The sequence below is a fragment of the Falco biarmicus genome, chromosome 12 (genome assembly GCF_023638135.1).
Source record: "Falco biarmicus isolate bFalBia1 chromosome 12, bFalBia1.pri, whole genome shotgun sequence".
NCBI lineage: Eukaryota > Metazoa > Chordata > Aves > Falconiformes > Falconidae > Falco > Falco biarmicus.
Window position 1 is genome coordinate 8291695 of NC_079299.1, and position 14708 is coordinate 8306402.

Below are 14708 nucleotides of genomic sequence, written 5' to 3' on the forward strand. Positions count from 1 at the left end.
TTTCTTTGTTAGACTTAGGTATTGCTTTCCATTCTTTCTCATTCCCTCCCTCACACACACAAATATTTGGCTGAAGTAGTGCTGGTGTATATATTAATTTTTTATTTCCTTTTTAGATATCTGCATATCGGTCATGCCAAAGCTGCCCTGCTAAATCAGCACTACCAAGTTAACTTTAAAGGAAAACTTATTATGAGATTTGATGACACAAATCCAGAAAAAGAGAAGGAAGACTTTGAAAAGGTATGATAAGAGAGCAGGGAAATCCACTCACTAGCTAATTCAAAGGTAAATGACATGCAGATCTGCTCTTGCACACTTTTTGTGCACTAGATTATTATATTATTAGTATTATACTTATGTCTTGGTCTTGGAAGAGATTTCTGTCATCTTTACCTTAAAAAGCTTAAAGCCTTTTTACTGTTAGCTTATTTCTGCTCTTTCTCCAGTGTTTATTCTACAGTATAAAGATACTCAACTCTTGCAATACACTGTTGTTTTCATTGTATAAATACTGCTTAGTCAATAACAAGTGATTTGTTTCAGCTTTCATCTCCTTTTCTTTTCCTGCCTCTTTCTTGTATTTGTTTGAAGTCTGATCTCCTGTAATTATAGGCTGTGAATGAATGATAAGTGCCCGCCTCTCTTTTCTTTCATGCATGTCATGTTATTCTTACGGTTTATCCTTCCTGGACAATGGAGCATTACAACCATCACATCTGGTACAAAGAGGATAAAATTTTAAGAAAACTAGCTTTCCCAAATGTTAAAGTATACAATTTCACACTTTGCAGGTTATTCTTGAAGATGTTGCGATGCTGCACATCAAACCAGATCAATTTACATATACCTCAGATCACTTTGAAACAATAATGAAATATGCAGAGAAGCTTATCCAAGAAGGGAAGGCATATGTGGATGATACTCCTGCAGAACAAATGAAAGCAGAGCGTGAGCAAAGAATGGAATCTAAACACAGAAATAACTGTAAGATATTTTAAGCTTCCATCTTGCTTTCTTATTTTTTTTAATTTGGCATCAAAACTTCATTTTTCTTGACAAAGATGGATGAGATGACTAATTGCATATCTCTACTGACAGGTGTAGTAAACTTGTGTATGTATGAATTCATCACCATTCATTACTACTTTTAAAAACCTGAAATTATAAAATGCATAAAAATGCATGCCAGTGTGGGAATCCCATAAAGTGGGGGGTGACATTGCATTTTTTTACTGCAGTAATAAAATGTGGTTCTGTATCAACTTCATAATACCTTACAAAACGATTTATATTTTTTATACTTAGGTGTTAATAAGAATCTACAAATGTGGGAAGAAATGAAAAAGGGAACAGAATACGGACAAACTTGTTGTCTACGAGCAAAAATAGATATGAATAGTAACAATGGATGTATGAGGGATCCAACTCTTTATCGTTGTAAAAACCAGCCTCACCCACGTACTGGAAGTACCTACAAGTATGTCCGCTTCCTCCTTGTGTGGCCTGTGATTTTTGCTCTTTTCAGGGCATTTACCATTCCTTAGTAAACTTCTTCTAATACTTGGAACCTGCTAGCATCTTTTCGGTCAGAATATGTAATGAGTCTCTTGACTTTCTGAAACTTCTGCTCATGAGGCTTAAAACCTCTGAGTTGGCCATTATGGTCAGCAGTGAATATTGTTTCAGTTTTGTCCATAAATATGTCGTGTCAGTGAAGATCTTTCAGTCGAAACATGAATTAAGACTTAATGGCCCTATCTTGGACAGCAGAGCTGTTTGCTTTATTTCTTGGAGCTTAAATAGAACCATGGCAATTCTGTGTTGCTACAATTTTACATTGCTGCAAAACATCCTTGATCTATTTACCTGAGTGGCTGCTTTGGTTTTCACAACAGCTTCTGTCTTTGTGCAGAATGAAGAATCACTGTGGTGTGCATTGAAGTAAGCCTACCCAATTGTTCAAGGCTATGGTTCAGTGCTTATTTGAAACCTCTGTTTCCAGCTATACAGCTCCCTTTTTGGAAACACTGATTTGATTTAATGTGTGTATAATAGTAGAGCTATTGCTGTGGGTAGGGGGTTGTTTTTAAACATGAAGGCTTTGCTCATTATTCAGTTAACTAATTATTCTTTTTGATATTTAAGGAAGAAACCCCTATAAGTCAGCATTTTATGTGTTTGAAAAGAACAATAGCAGTGTAGGATTTATTTTTTTTTTTTTGTCTTGAATATTAGGGTTACAATGAATTAATTTCTTGAAGGTTTTCTTGTTTTAAAAAGTTACTGCCCTCTGGATCTTTTTATGGACAATTTCTTGTGTATGTGCTATTTTAGTCTTGATCTGAAAGTTTTCAGGATCACAGATTATGAATATTTATAATATATAAATATAAACTATCCTTAGTTTAAATGTTTACATGTGAAGAAAGTGTTTTGTGCTTCTGCCCTGCTAATTGAAGGTCTTTATTCACAGGGTTTATCCCACATATGATTTTGCCTGCCCCATTGTTGATAGTATCGAAGGTGTCACACATGCATTGAGAACAACTGAATACCATGACAGAGATGAACAATTCTACTGGATCATTGAGGCACTGGGCATAAGGAAACCATATATATGGGAGTATAGCCGCCTAAACCTCAACAACACCGTGCTCTCTAAGAGAAAGCTTACGTGGTTTGTCAATGAAGGGCTTGTGGATGGATGGTATGTTACATGGTTGTAGTTCAGCATTGTTCCTTAAGATACTCATGACTGATGCATGCATGCATTCTCTGTTTTGGACAATGCTTTGACATCAACGCAGCATGAATGAATATTTAAGCAGTATTTAAGAACACTGCTTAATTACAGTGGCTTCTGCCACTGGCTGTGCCACTACTGTCTCAGTCTATTTACTACTCTACAGTAAGTCATTCATATCCTGTAATAAACACGCGGTAGCTTATTTTTGAACTCTGGCTTTTGCCTGTAGATGCTACTTACACATTTTCCAGTCTGAGTCATTGGATACATTCCTGAGCAATGCCAGAACGGGGCCTGAATTGAAGAACTTCTGGACCTATCCATCTAGTCAAACCTGCCCTGCTTCCTGCCTCCCTGCCTTCCCCCTGCCTTCTTTCTTTTTTTCATGTTTAACTGAATTTCTGCAGAGACTACTTGGTGGTATAGTAGCCTAAGTATTTTCTGGGAAAGGGTAGGCTGTGGTTTTACACTTATGCAAGTAGTTTGGAGTCTAGAGAGGCTCCTTTGTTCATTCCCGTGATGGGCTAGCTGTGGGAACATGCCATCTGAAGTCATCTCTTCATAGTACAGGAGTCTGAAGAAATCCATGGATAATGCTGTCAGACAACTGCTTATAGTGTTTTTCCTGGGCTGGTTTTAGGTTATTCTGTGCTCAGCCTATGAGAGCATCATTTTACACAAGTTCCTAGCTTGCCTGGTTGTCTTACTAAGGTGTGCCAAGTGTGGGGTTTGGGTTTTTTTTTCTGATTTTATTTTTTTATTGTGTTGAAAGCCTGGATTCCTAGCTTATGCACGGAGCCACTCTGCTAGAGCCAAAATTCTTAGCAAGGTCCTCAGCAAGGTTTGATTTGTGTTCCCACCACTGCTTATTTTGCATTTCAGATTAGGCCTTTTTATTTCTTGTATAAGAGAATAAAATAGAATTCTATCACTTATGTCACTGAGAGATAACGTTATTGTCACTCAAATCTTTCTGTTTTTTCTTGGGCAAGAAAGAATCAAGCCATGTTGTTTCAGGTTCCATTATTCAGGTGCCATGAAAAGGAAGTAACGTGATAGGGACATAACTTTGCCTTGCCAGTTTTTGAGAGACTTAAGATTCAATAGGTACAGGAAAAGAGCTACTTCACCAAGAGGTCCCTCTCTGGGGTGAGCTAGAAGAAAACCTGCTCATACATTTTTGTATGGATAAGAGCTCAGTCTTTTCAGTTAGATCTTCTCATCTAGCTCTTATTTCATGCAAGCAAAACACACTGAAGCTGTGCCTTTCATGTGTGGCAGTATTAGTAAAGCTTTTGATCAGTGTAACCCACAGGTAGAACTTAGTATGTGACACTGATGAAACATCTTTTTCTACTAGGGATGACCCACGATTTCCCACTGTGCGTGGTGTCCTAAGAAGAGGCATGACAGTTGAAGGGCTAAAACAGTTTATTGCTGCTCAGGTGGGTGTTCTGTTCTGATTCTTTGAATCTCACTTGAAAAAGGATAAGTTTTTGTGAAGTTTCAGTTAAAGTACTTGTCATTGGGATGTTTCTTCTTTTGAAGATATGCTGCTTTCATGTGTACCACCTCAACAATACGAACACCTGTGAACAGGTCTGGGCAAAATGGGGTTTCTTACTTTAAGAAGTGTTTATTTTGCAAGCTCAAAATGCCTTTCTAAACTGTTTTGATGAATGCAAACCATAGAGGGCTTGTAGTCTTTGAAGGACTTTGGTTTAGGTAAGTCAAAGAGCTGGAATGTTTATATTAATGTGAGTTTCTGGGGTTTTTTTCCAGGGCTCCTCTCGATCTGTTGTAAATATGGAGTGGGATAAAATTTGGTCTTTTAACAAAAAGGTATGTGCTTACTTGAATTTGTTGCTACTCCTGGTATTCTCTTTCTGGGATATGTAAAGAATCCAGCATTCATTGGAGTGCTTATCACAACAAGTAGCAGTAGCAGTATGTTGCATCATTTGGCACACTTTCAGGAAAATGGAATGTCCCCCCCCCGCCGTCTAACCTGAACTAGCACTAATGCTATTGATTCTCCTATACCAGCACTTACTTGCCTTACTTAGTAGTACGGGAAAGATAACGGTATTTGCTGTAAATCTGATATGAAAACTGCATTTCATTTTTCTGCTTTCAAGCTGCGAGCTATCTGTAAGAAGGTATTACTTAATGCTTTTTACCTTAGCATATAGCTTACAGTGCTGTAAGCATACATAAGCGATCATTTTGCAGCTTCATAGCACAGTCACATTTGCTTATATAACAGGAGCTCTACAAACCCACTGAAAATGCATTATTCCTAGTTTTAAAAGGCTGCCCATTTCTGGTTTGGCTTATTTGTTAACATAAACAGAAATCTTAAATTTGACTTATGTTGGCCGCTTTTCCGTTCTGTGGCAAAAGGACCAATGCGCTGCGTATACTGCCTGTGTAGATAAAGCCAGCACTGCTGATGTTTCTGACTGAATGTCAAATAAGGAATATTGCATCTTGACATGGTTAGTCGCTTTTTGGCAGTGGATGCTTGGACACTATAATAAGGCGAATTGTTATAATGCTGATTGCATATTTTGTGTGATTGTGGAAACACCTGTTATTTTGCATTGGGATTCCTGCTTGAATTTGCTTAGACAGTACCTGGATCTGTTCATTTAAGTAGTTTTTGCTTGTCTGGCATGTGTCTTGTATTTCTTCATTTATTTTGCATTTGGTCTGCTACATACACAAAGGTTTATGAATTGGTTCTTTCTGTTGCTGCATAAATATATTTATGACTAAGAACTGGATTTTGGGGAAAAATCCACAGTGGGCTCGTTTTTTGAATTGGCTTTTAAACTGAGTTTCTTAGACCTCTGACTCAACTCCTTGGACAGCACCATATTTCTTAGCCAATTTTGTTTACATGTATCTGTGCAGATAGTTTCCAATTTGCAATATGAACAAAACCAAATGGTTGCGTGCAGGTAGTTCCGAGCTCAAAGACTTCATCAGTGTGAGAGCTCTTACTTTATATGTTATCCTGTAATTACGTTACTGACTTTTTAGCACCTGTTGTCTGAGTAAGGATTGTGAGTTCTAATGAGTGAAATAAAGAGCCTGGTAATAACATTGTAAAATTCAGTCATTTAGTTATCAAAATTATGATATTAAATCACACAATACACCTATATTTTGAGATAGATACACAAGTCCTTTTTTTAAAGTGTATCTAACACTTAGGAGTCTGATTTCAGTGACTACAAACTTAAAAATGTAACTTCTTACAAGTATATCATCGTATCACCTTACTTGCTAATGCCATGTAATTAGATGCTAAATTTCTAAAATTGCTGTGTAGTTTTTCACTTGAGCAGGAATAAACTAAGGAGAGAAAAAAAGTAACTTTATATTAATAAAAGCAGGTGTTTTCCTTTGTTAGTTTCCAGTTAAACTGGTAGATCTCTGGTATTCCTTTTCGACCTAGACAACTGGCTTACTTGAATTATGTTTTTAAGTGCTTCTGAACAGTTTGACAAACCAGTGTTTCAGGTATGAAAATGCTGTGAAAAATTAGGTCAGCTGAGTTTGAAAGTGGGCAATAAAAATAAAGGAAGACATTTTAGTGATAGCTTTTTCTTGCCAAACTCATGTCGTAGAAATCCTGATGAAGTCAGTGTTATGATGTTGCCTTATTATAGTATCTAATGCGTCTGTATTAAAATGCCAGATTTAATTGGTGCTTCCTCTGTAGCCAGGCCTGTCCCTGATGCTGCTGGAGTACTGACCTGGAAAATTAGTATGGGATCAGGTCTTGTGCTTCTGGAAAAAGAACAAACTGCACTGATAAATTATTGCTTTAAATACAGCTACCTAGAGAGAAAGTGGTCCAGATGTAATAGCTAGCCTATGTGCATAGTATAACTATGTCAAAGTACATTTTGCTGTCTTTCCTATGAGGCATTAGCTTGTAATTTTGGTTACTTCTGGTATCAGTAGTGCCCAGTCCATAGTTTTTACTCAAAATATTTCAGTAAAGATGGGAAATTGTGAAGTATTACCACTGTTTTCTCCCTTTTGTCTTCTATAGCTTTGGATTAGAGTAACATTAAAGCAAACATAAAAAAATGCAGTAACATAAAGAATACCAGTTAATATTCCATTTTGGTGGTGGTTGTTTTATACAACATCTTATTTCTCTGTCAATGTCATATATTCATGATCCACCTCATTTGTTTTCTGTAGGTTATAGACCCAGTAGCACCTCGGTACACTGCTTTACTGAAAGATGCAGTGGTCCCAGTAAATATTCCTGAAGCTCAAGAGGAGATGAGAGAAGTGGCTAAGCATCCAAAGGTTCTTGCTTTACTCTCTTGATATTCTTGTATTGCAGATCAGTAAGGTTGGAAGTATCTTGGCTTGGAGCAGTCAGCATGGAGAGTCCTGCTTTTAACTTGCTCAGACAGCATGAGATAAAACCAAGGTGTATTTTTTTTTCACAGAATTGTCAAAAACTGGGCAACTACTGAACATGTTTGTTCTGCAGGAGGATGTAGGAAACTGCTTTTGTAAATAATATATAGAGTGCATATAGACAGTGCATTGAAAGGCCTCTGTGGGAGTTTTCAGAGGAGTGTGGAGTTGTGCTCAGACTGTTTTTATTATTGCTTAATACTAATTTGCACAGAGTAGTTTAAATATAAAATTTTATTCAAGCTTTATGGGTATAACACAGTAGATACTGTTTATCCATGAGAGTGAAGAATGCAAGAGACTTTTTAAAATAGTTAATAACATTAGACTTAATGTGAAGTGACATACTAACCTGTTAATTGCACCAGTCTGGATTTTTTAATGTCACTTTTAAATTTGGATAGCAGATAGTTATCAAAAGTTTGAACTTCCTAATTTAATACTGCTAGTATCCAGTAAACGGAATAATATCCCCGAGAAAGGGGAGTGCATTACTGATAAAATTCTCTTTTGGCACTACTGCTAGGAAGGATGCTTTCCTTTGAGTGTGGCATCTCAAATTGTACTTAAGCTTCACTGAAAGCATCCCTTAGATATCACACTTATACTGAGGAACAAGTGAATATTGCTGAGGTTTTGCTTAATTTCTTTGTTATTATTTTGTCACTCTGAGTGTTCCTGTAGCCGTTTCTTGTAACTGAGAGGTGGGCATCTATTTTGCCCTCTCCTCTGTGGCAGATAAACAAGGAAACAGTTTTAGAGAGTTTAGAGCAAGTGAGAATTGTGACTCTTATTTTAAGAGTCAAAAAGTCTGAAGTTTGGGGAGATGCAAGCCAATATACTGAAACACTGATATTAAAAATGCTGCCTCTAGTATATAATGAAATAAATACTGACCAGAGGAAACCAATTTCAAACTCCTGATCAGTTGAAAAAGTCTGAACTCCCAGCTGTCTGACTTTAAAAAAAAAAAAAAAAAAGTTGTATCTCCATTGCTCAGATGTTTTAAAGCTGAGTGTTTTTAGTGTTATAAGTGACATATTTCCAGTTTCTGTCTTTAAAAATCTATGCAGCTGACAGAAGCTTCACATTTGTTTCCATATTAACTATATAAAAAGAAAGAATGAGAGTTACAAAGTTATTTTTGAAGGGAATTTGCATAGCAGAATGGAAACTTGAGAAAAACTTACATAGTTTTTACCTGTAAGATCTTTAAGATGTATGGACCTTAAGGAGATGGGATATGCTATGGGTTGTGTTGGAGCTAGTATTTGATAGAAGAATTTTCTTTAGCGTACTGTCAGAGGAACGCGTGCAACACTTGTGAACAGGAAACCTGAGAGAGTTGTGGAAGAATACTGCAGCTTTGCATTACTGTTATTGTCTGTCTTCTATCTTCATCTGTCTTCTATCATAAAGCAGTGTTTTGCCTCTACATTAACTTTAGTCAGCTTCATATAATAACAGTCTCTCCTTTGAAATTAAAATCATTATTCACAGAACGCCGATGTTGGGTTGAAACCTGTGTGGTATGGCTCCAGAGTCCTGATCGAGGGCGCAGATGCAGAGACCCTAACAGAAGGAGAGGTGGTTACATTCATAAACTGGGGCAATATTATCATCACCAAATTGGACAGGTAACCCGTTTACTAGGAGCTGAAATTAATTTTTGCTTTTCAGCTTTTCGTTGATTTAAGATGTAGGTTGTAACAGTAAAATATTAATGCTTGTCCATATAGGTCCATTCTGTGATTCTTTATATAGATATCCACTTTGAAATATGCCACAAAACTGCATTTTAGCATAGAATGTATTTTACTATATTTTCAGGTCTGAAATTACCAGTCAGTCCTTGTAGTGCATGGCCCTCTCATCCAGCATTCTCCATGTTTCTACGGTCTTATTTCCACTGTGAAACAGCTTTTTCAGACAAAAAAAAACCCACCTGGAATTTTAACCAGTTTCACCCTGTAATGCATACTGGTTTTGCATTCTAAAAACCTGATCCTATCACAGTTTCTGTTGCAGAACTGTTGAGGTGGGGAAGGGGAGACCATTCATAATGTCTTTGAAATAGATGGGTTGAATCAGTGGTGGAATGGGGTGAGCTGGGACAGAGAACATAAATATGTAGAGAATTTTCCCCCATGATTTTTACTGTCTCTTGATATTTAAGATACCAAAATTAAAGAACTTCAACAGGAGTGAATACATACAGTCTTTCATTTCCAACATCTCTCAACCTTCAAGACTGAACTCTAAACATTTGTTTTTCAGTGAATCTATTGATGGTCTGTAGTTCCAAATGAGAACTAATCATTTAGGCTTTACTCTTATTTCTGTTTTCCTGTAGAAATTCAAGTGGAAAAATTGTGTCTATCAATGGCAAGTTGAACTTGGAGAATAAGGACTTCAAAAAAACGACTAAGATCACTTGGTTAGCAGAAACTCCACGTGCACCACTCATCCCAACTGTCTGTGTTAATTATGAGCATCTGATCACTAAGCCAGTTCTAGGTAAAGATGAAGATTTCAAGCAATACATCAACCAAAATAGTAAGGTAAGTTATCTTTTTGTCTCCTCTATTCCATAAAGGTTAATGTTTAGAGGGGTGTTTTGCCATCACTATTTCCAGTTACTCTTTTTGATCTAAAGATTTAATTTCTCAGACAAGTAAATCCTGTGCTGTTGTATCTCGTTTCCATGTTTCCTTTTAACCTCTCATAATTTTAAAATTAAAATTTGACTCATGGTTTTTTTCTCAGACATTACCTGTTTTTTACACATCTAGGACCAATAATCTGAGTTTTGGTTTTGATACATTCTTACGATATGGCATCTTCTTGCTAGTACTTGTTCTGCTGCCCCTGGAATTAACTAACATTTCAACACTTCCAAAATCAAAAAATCACCAGTATCTTTCTACAGCTCTACTGTATTTCTTACTATTTCTTTGCTCTGTTAGATTTGGATTGCTTTCTTTTAATACTTGCAGCAAGAAGAACTGATGTTGGGTGATCCTTGCCTTAGAGAGTTAAAAAAAGGGGACATCATACAACTTCAGAGAAGAGGATTCTTTATTTGTGATCAGCCCTATGAGCCAGTGAGGTAAGCTACCTAAGAATGGCCTGAGCAGACTTCACAGAGTTTGCTTTAGCTTGCTATGTTCTGATGTTTTCATACATGTGTTGGCAAGAGTAACGTTGCCTGCAAATATTTTGCCCTTTACCGTGATCTTTCTGTGGAATATTTCTGTGGACTGGCATGGCTTTTAGTTTGTACGTTCCTACCTCTTCAGACTGTCTAAGCCAAGTAAGTACATGGCACTTCTGTGCACCCCAGCTAACCCACTCAGTGAAGAGATCATGCTTTCCTTGTGATTCTAAGTATATAAATTAAGAAACCATGTTACAAAATAAAACAGACATTTCCCCAATTGGTGTGCACATACTATTTAATTGTAACAGTTCTTTAGCAAGCTACCAAACATCTAAATTACGCTGCATTTTGGCATAATATTGTAACATAAAGAAAACTTGTGCATAACAGGATTCTATGCAGATCCACAATTGTGTAAATCTGGGTAACTACAGTTGTGTACAAACGTAAACTTGCAGTTGTGTGAGAGCACCTTGTAGAAAGATTTGTTTCAAAAAACATTTCGTATGCATCTTATGTTTCCTTTATCGTTGTATTTTCTATAAACCATTTTATAGTCCTTACAGCTGTAAAGATGCCCCATGCATTTTGATTTACATCCCTGATGGACACACTAAGGAAATGCCAACATCTGGGTCAAAAGAGAAGACCAAAGCTGAAAGTGCAAAGAAAGAGGTAAACTTGTGTTTTAGAAAAGTGACATAAAATGTATTACTGTACATCTGTTACTGTACAAGATTATTATGCTGAATACTTGGCTCTTTTTTTTTTTTTTTTTTTCCTTCTCATTGTTAAGGCTGGTTCAGCTGTAAAAGGAAAATCTACTCCACTTGTTGGTGATACCTCTACTCCAACCTGTACTTCATCTGAAGGTCACCTGGTTATGTACAACAGGGTGTCTGCACAGGGTGATACAGTTCGTGACTTGAAAGCTAAGAAGGCACCAAAGGAAGATATTGATAAAGCTGTGAAACAATTGCTGGCCTTGAAAGCAGAATATAAAGAGAAGACGGGCCAGGAGTATAAGCCTGGAAATCCTCCAGTATCTGTAACTGAACAGTCTTCAAAGCTTGAGACCTCTGGTACTCTGAACAGTAAAGCTCTGTATGATAAAGTAGCAGAGCAAGGAGAAGTGGTCCGAAAACTGAAAGCTGAGAAAGCACCTAAGGTGGCTGATTAATATTTTTTTGTTTGGGTTTGCATAGCCCTTTGTCCTCTCTTTCTGTAGATGAATGGGTGCTTATGGATCCGTGTTTCTCTAGTGATTATCATTTGGACTGGGCTCTGTCCTGTCAAGACTTGTGTTTTCCGATACTTCTCTTTTAGCTAGATGTGTTTGCCAAAATTTGTGTCAATATTCATAAAGATGCAAGTAAATTCCTATATTTCTTAGATTGCTGTTCTGAAATGTGGACAGAATTCACCCCACAGCATAAGCTGATTAAGTATTCACATATGGTCCTTGGGGTTAAAATGTCCTGCAGTATTTATGTATTTTTTTTATTTATTTAACTCAAGATGGTCAAATTATGTGACTTCATAGGATTGACTTGTTGCTATTTAGACCTTAAAAACAAAACAAACCCCAGAAACCAGAAAGGAAAAAAGAAACTAAAGGTCCAAATAGAAAACATAGCTACTAGTACCTGTGTTCTTTCCATCCTTTCTAATGCAGAACAAGAAAAGATGTGAAATAACACTCTTTGCTTGGTGGTTAAATACTGTTCATAGTAGTGTCTTGGTGGCACTGTAAAATCTAAATAAATGGGAAGGTCTGAACTAATTTATAGGGTTATTAGGGTTGTATATCCCTTAACAGGAATTACTTTGTTAAAAGTAGGAAACTAATAGAGAAAACTTCTCTGAACAACTCTATTAAATAGTTAAGAAAGTGAAATAGGTGCACATAAACTGCAGGTCTTTTCATGAAAGTATTTAAGATGCACTTCAGTCTTACATATCTATATCTTTGTTCCTCCCTCTTTCTTCCCCTTTCTTTCTTTTTCAGGATGAGATAGGTGCTGCTGTGGAAGTCCTTTTATCCCTAAAGGCAGAATATAAACAACAGACAGGCCAGGAGTACAAACCTGGAAGCCCACCTGTGGTCTCTGTCCCTCCTCAGTCTTCTCCTGTTTCTACTCTTCCATCCCCATGTCCAGTAGACAGCAAATCTCTGTACAACAGAGTAGCTGAACAAGGCGAAGCGGTCCGCAAACTTAAATCGGAGAAAGCTTCAAAGGTGTATTAATAGTGAATACTTCTGAGTGGAACAATGTTTTCAGTTTAGACTAAAACCTCATTACAGGTTTTGTGAAGCTTGGGGAACAAAATATAAGCAAGTACTTTCAAATTTCCTAAAGCGCTTTCCCAAATTCTCTTCAGCTGGTATGACTGACTTAATGAGTTCCGTAATAGTGTATGGAGAGCCCGGAAAATAAACAAACTAGTCCTTTTTGTAGTGATATAAGATAAGTGAAGTAGAATATAAGCAATAACTTGAAAAAAGGGCTGGAACTTGAAAGCTAGAATGGCAATAATAAATTTGGTAGTAATTTGACAGTGGCCAGGGAACCATTCTTTATTCTCTTTTTTGTTTATTAATTCATATAAATTAATTCATATTATGTATATTTATATACATATAAAATAAATTCATATGTATTAATGGGAGAGTATTTGCTTCCATTCTCCAGTGTACAAAGTCATGGACTGCTGTATCTGGAGGGTGCTAAGCTGCCTGAATGGGAAGCTTTCATGGCACAGAGGTCAGCCCTTGCATATACTGCCTGATTCAGTCCTTTTGATGTGCAACTTGTCATTATTCTGGCTACCAGGTTTTACTACAGAACTCAATAATGACAACTTACACTAACAAGTTAGCTCTAAAAGTTTTATTGTAACAGCAAAATTAGTGCAATTCCAGTAAAGGTTATGTTATCTTACCTATTGTGTTGCATCTCTCTTATTTCTATCTTTATCTGCAACTGTTGTTTTTCCTTTCTTGCTTCAGGAACAAATAGATGAGGCTGTGAAAATTCTTTTAAATCTAAAAGCAGAATATAAAGAAAAGACAGGTCAAGAGTACAAGCCTGGAAACCCACCTTCAGCTCCTTCTTGTATACCTTCTACTACTCTTCCATCTTCTGTATGCTGCAGTAACTTGGCACACTGTAACTTAGTGGATGGCAAAGCACTGTATGATAATGTAGCTGAACAAGGGGAAGTGGTACGCAGACTCAAAGCAGAGAAAGCTTCCAAGGTATAATAGTCAATAGAGTAAGCAATTGTAACTCCTGCCACTTTTTGCCACTGGGGGGAAATCTGTCACCAAATAATGATCAAACTCCCTTATGTTTGGGTCATAGCTTAGCCATCAAACTTGCATGGTCTGGTAACACCACACAAGACTATTCTGATGCTGGATACTTTCTTGACTCAGAGGTGTGAATTCTAAATTCAGCTGGTGTAGAAAGTCAAACTTAACTTCTCACATCTAAATTAATAGACACATGCATGGCAGACGTTAATCCTGCAGAAGTTTTTAATGTATTTTACTTTTTCTTACTGTATTTGGGATGGGTGAAGATAGAAGTATGTAGTGTCCTGCAACAATAGTAAGACTTCAAAACTTGACAAATCCAGTGATAGTTGTGGAAAAGAACACAAGACAAACCTATATGTTTTCAGGAGCTGCTGGGTGTTTTTTTTGCTTATATTTTACCTTGCAGAATTGGTTTTGGTGTTGGATTAGGTTTTTTTCTCTGTGTGTTTGGTTTGTTTTTTTTTTAAAAGGCTGTTTTCTGAAACAGTTTCTTGTATTTTTCAGTACAGATTCTGTTGCAGTTTTTAACAGGCTATAGCTGGCCAGGTGGGCTAAGCAAACGTTCCGGTACAATGTGCCAGCTCTCATATTCCTGTTGCTTGGAGAAGAGCTGTTACTTGAGTCCTTGCCTAATTATGAAGCACTGTTTATTGCTAGATGGAAATTTTATTTTCTTAGCCTGAAAATCAATGCTGCTTGTCAGTTCTCTCTAATTCTTATCAGTACATCTTGCTATTTGTCCTCCATATAGGATGAAATAGATGAAGCAGTAAAACTCCTTCTTTCTCTAAAAGCTGACTACAAGGAAAAGACTGGGCAGGACTACAAGCCAGGACATCCACCAGTAGCTCAAGCCGCTTTGCCTCAGGCATTGGACACAGTACCCAGTGGTCCAGACACACCTGAAGCTAAAGCTCTGTTTAGCAAAGTAGCTCTTCAAGGAGATGAAGTTAGGAAACTGAAAGCAGAAAAAGCAGAAAAGGTAAAAATGTACTGTAATCTAAAAATCTATTTTAAAATCAGTGTGA

The 14708-nt window shown here is 36.9% G+C and overlaps 1 protein-coding gene across 7 annotated transcripts in view; it reads left to right on the forward strand.

Annotated features, from left to right (window-relative positions):
- EPRS1 (glutamyl-prolyl-tRNA synthetase 1) overlaps nucleotides 1-14708 on the forward strand; it is a 39286-nt gene that overhangs the window by 12348 nt on the left and 12230 nt on the right. The window contains exons 7-22 of one of the 7 annotated variants that reach the window (XM_056357203.1): nucleotides 117-243; nucleotides 795-987; nucleotides 1309-1480; nucleotides 2477-2710; nucleotides 4110-4194; nucleotides 4532-4591; nucleotides 4888-4908; nucleotides 6971-7081; nucleotides 8699-8835; nucleotides 9552-9759; nucleotides 10195-10307; nucleotides 10916-11033; nucleotides 11155-11526; nucleotides 12367-12597; nucleotides 13369-13617; nucleotides 14432-14662. In XM_056357203.1, coding sequence (XP_056213178.1) covers nucleotides 117-243; nucleotides 795-987; nucleotides 1309-1480; nucleotides 2477-2710; nucleotides 4110-4194; nucleotides 4532-4591; nucleotides 4888-4908; nucleotides 6971-7081; nucleotides 8699-8835; nucleotides 9552-9759; nucleotides 10195-10307; nucleotides 10916-11033; nucleotides 11155-11526; nucleotides 12367-12597; nucleotides 13369-13617; nucleotides 14432-14662 — 2662 coding nt within the window. The remainder of the gene's footprint in view (nucleotides 1-116; nucleotides 244-794; nucleotides 988-1308; nucleotides 1481-2476; nucleotides 2711-4109; nucleotides 4195-4531; nucleotides 4592-4887; nucleotides 4909-6970; nucleotides 7082-8698; nucleotides 8836-9551; nucleotides 9760-10194; nucleotides 10308-10915; nucleotides 11034-11154; nucleotides 11527-12366; nucleotides 12598-13368; nucleotides 13618-14431; nucleotides 14663-14708) is intronic. The other 6 variants (XM_056357204.1, XM_056357206.1, XM_056357205.1 and 3 more) reach the window with 6 other exon arrangements.